We start from the raw sequence: 2,343 nt of genomic DNA, 5'->3' as shown, positions 1-2,343 counted from the left end.
ATTCAACAAAAAATTTCATTTCAAATTAACAAAATTAATTGAACTACTCCAATTACAAACAAATAAATCAATGGGATGCAGCTCTACCCGCCTTCAAATTATCTACAGATGTGCCCCATTCAAATTCAACAGGTGGCAGAGCTATTAAATTAAATAATTAAATAAATAAACACCCCTAGCCTTCTCTCTGTCTCTCTGTTTTTTCCTAAGAAAAACCCACCACATAAAACAATAAAAAAGAAAAAGAAACAAATCAAAGCAAAAGTGCCCATGCAGCGTGTGAAGTAGCTCACCACATAAACAACGCAAGCATTAAATAAAAACAAAAATCAAATCTCCTTTCTAAACTTTCCACTGCCTATTTATGATCATCCACACACATTGTTCTATGTTCTGCCCTCTGAGATCTCAACGCTATGGATCCTACATTCTCAGAGAAGATAGACGCCATCAAGAAATCCAAGAACAAAAAAGAATTGTTCCTCCTAGGTATTATTAAACTTATGTTATCTGTCTTCTCCATTGGCCTCTTTCTCTCAAGCCCCAATTGGCTTCCTTCTATCATCCCCATCATTAAGAAAATGGAGGCAAATGCTTTCGGCCCGAAAGGGATTTTCGTTGTCTGCAATATAATCGTCCTCATCCTCGTAAGAGAATCGAAGCTCTCGAAGTCTTCCATGCGGCCTGACATTCATCAGGAGTATGTTAACAGAAACAGAAACTTTCAAAAAATGTCTTGTAGAAGATACAATGATGAAGCTGATATAATGTTTGGAAAGAGGAAAGGAGCAATGGAAGAAGAAGAAGACGATGGTGACAACGATGAAGATGACGGAAATGAAGAAATGGAAGAGCTGAACAAGAGGGTGGAAGATTTTATAGAAAGGGTGAAAAAGCAGAGGAAGCTTGAAGCTCAATTGATAGATTTGCTGTAGCTGAGAGAGAGATAGAGAGTTTTTAGTATTAGTTGGAATTAGCTGAAAATTGCTTAAATATTGCAAATTTAGCCTTGTGGTAGTCATATATAGCTGTTATATGTTATGAGTGAAATTAATGTTTGCTCAAGAATGCTTCGGATGCTGACATCTCTCCTCTGTTCTTTGACAGATCTAAAAGATTTATCCCTATTAGACTAAGGATGCTGACATCTCTCCTCTGTTCTTTGACAGATCGCTGAATCAACTAACTGCTCTAATGATTTACGCTTCAGCTTGTAATGATGATCTTGGCATAGCATCGTGTTTGGCTGCAACATAGTTTTATATTAAATAATATTTATTAAATCAAATAAATTTAAATTTATCACATTAACATTGTGATGGAAAAGCTGGCAAACAACGGCGGAATAAATTTGACTCAGTTAGACTTATTAAATACGGATTTACGTCGTAGAAATGATGGAATGCTGGAAGAGGATGACAAAAAATGATAAAATTTGATTTAAAAAAAGTCCGCCTCACAATCTCCTTAAAAAAAGAGTTTATAAAAGGAATACATAGTTGAGTGCTAAATTTTTTAAGGATGCTCAACTCACAAGCTACTAGAATCCCTAATATTTGTAAATTATATTTTTAAGCCTTTTCACTTAACTATTGAATGAAGATATTTGCTATTCATATCACCACACTATAGTTTTTTAGTAACATCCTTTTGTCTCCCAACTTTCTCTTCACAAATTTGAAGGAGAAAATAATCTCTCACCCAATTACATAATCATTTTTATTTGCGAAACTTCTTGAAACTATGAAAGCCTTCCAAAAAAGAAATATACAACACACTATCCCTTCAAATTTAAAACAAGCTGGCAATAAAATTTTAATTCTAAGATTACATAACAAATTTAAATATGTTATTATCATCAGCTAAGAAATAGATAAGATACAGCCAATAAAAGATTTATCCCTATTAGACCGACTACATAAAAAAATTTATTTGTAAAGAAGCCACATATTTTGAAATCCATAAGGGAAAAGGGCCTTGCAAAGCAAAACCTAGTAATATAAGCTAAAAGAGAAGCAAAATTAAGTGAAGCTTTACTCAAATTTTCAACCATAGTGCATTCAATACAATTAAGCTAATAAACAAGCCATATGACACTTTCTAGTAATTCCAAAATTCTTCCATTACTCCCAATAAATGTTTTACTATAAAAACTAGAATTAATGGATCACAATGCATAATTATTTTCATAAATTTCTCCATAAAAAAAGGTTGAGAGATTTCCCTACTCATTTAACATAATTTAAAAAATAGTAGAAATCATCAGATATTAACTATGGTAATGAAAACAAAGAAGATATGGAAACTAAATTATCCTATAAAATTCACCTAACAACATTGTTA

At 32.5% G+C, this 2,343-nt stretch overlaps 1 protein-coding gene across 1 annotated transcript; it reads left to right on the top strand.

Annotated features, from left to right (window-relative positions):
* The first annotated feature begins 283 nt into the window (after window positions 1-283).
* On the top strand, window positions 284-1,064 carry LOC110037666. The gene has a single exon (XM_020742363.1). It carries the CDS (start codon window positions 417-419, stop codon window positions 933-935), a length of 519 nt encoding a protein of 172 aa, XP_020598022.1. The 5' UTR covers window positions 284-416; the 3' UTR covers window positions 936-1,064.
* The last annotated feature ends 1,279 nt before the right edge of the window (window positions 1,065-2,343 follow it).

Source organism: Phalaenopsis equestris, unplaced genomic scaffold (genome assembly GCF_001263595.1).
Source record: "Phalaenopsis equestris unplaced genomic scaffold, ASM126359v1 Scaffold223190, whole genome shotgun sequence".
In the NCBI taxonomy this organism is placed as follows: Eukaryota; Viridiplantae; Streptophyta; class Magnoliopsida; order Asparagales; family Orchidaceae; genus Phalaenopsis; species Phalaenopsis equestris.
The sequence above is the reverse complement of the archived record's forward strand: the minus strand, read 5'-3'. Positions and strand labels throughout refer to the sequence as shown.

Excerpts from the sequence above, each read along its gene's own strand:
- LOC110037666 (XM_020742363.1), top strand. The coding sequence starts at position 417 with ATGGATCCTACATTCTCAGAGAAGATAGACGCCATCAAGAAATCCAAG.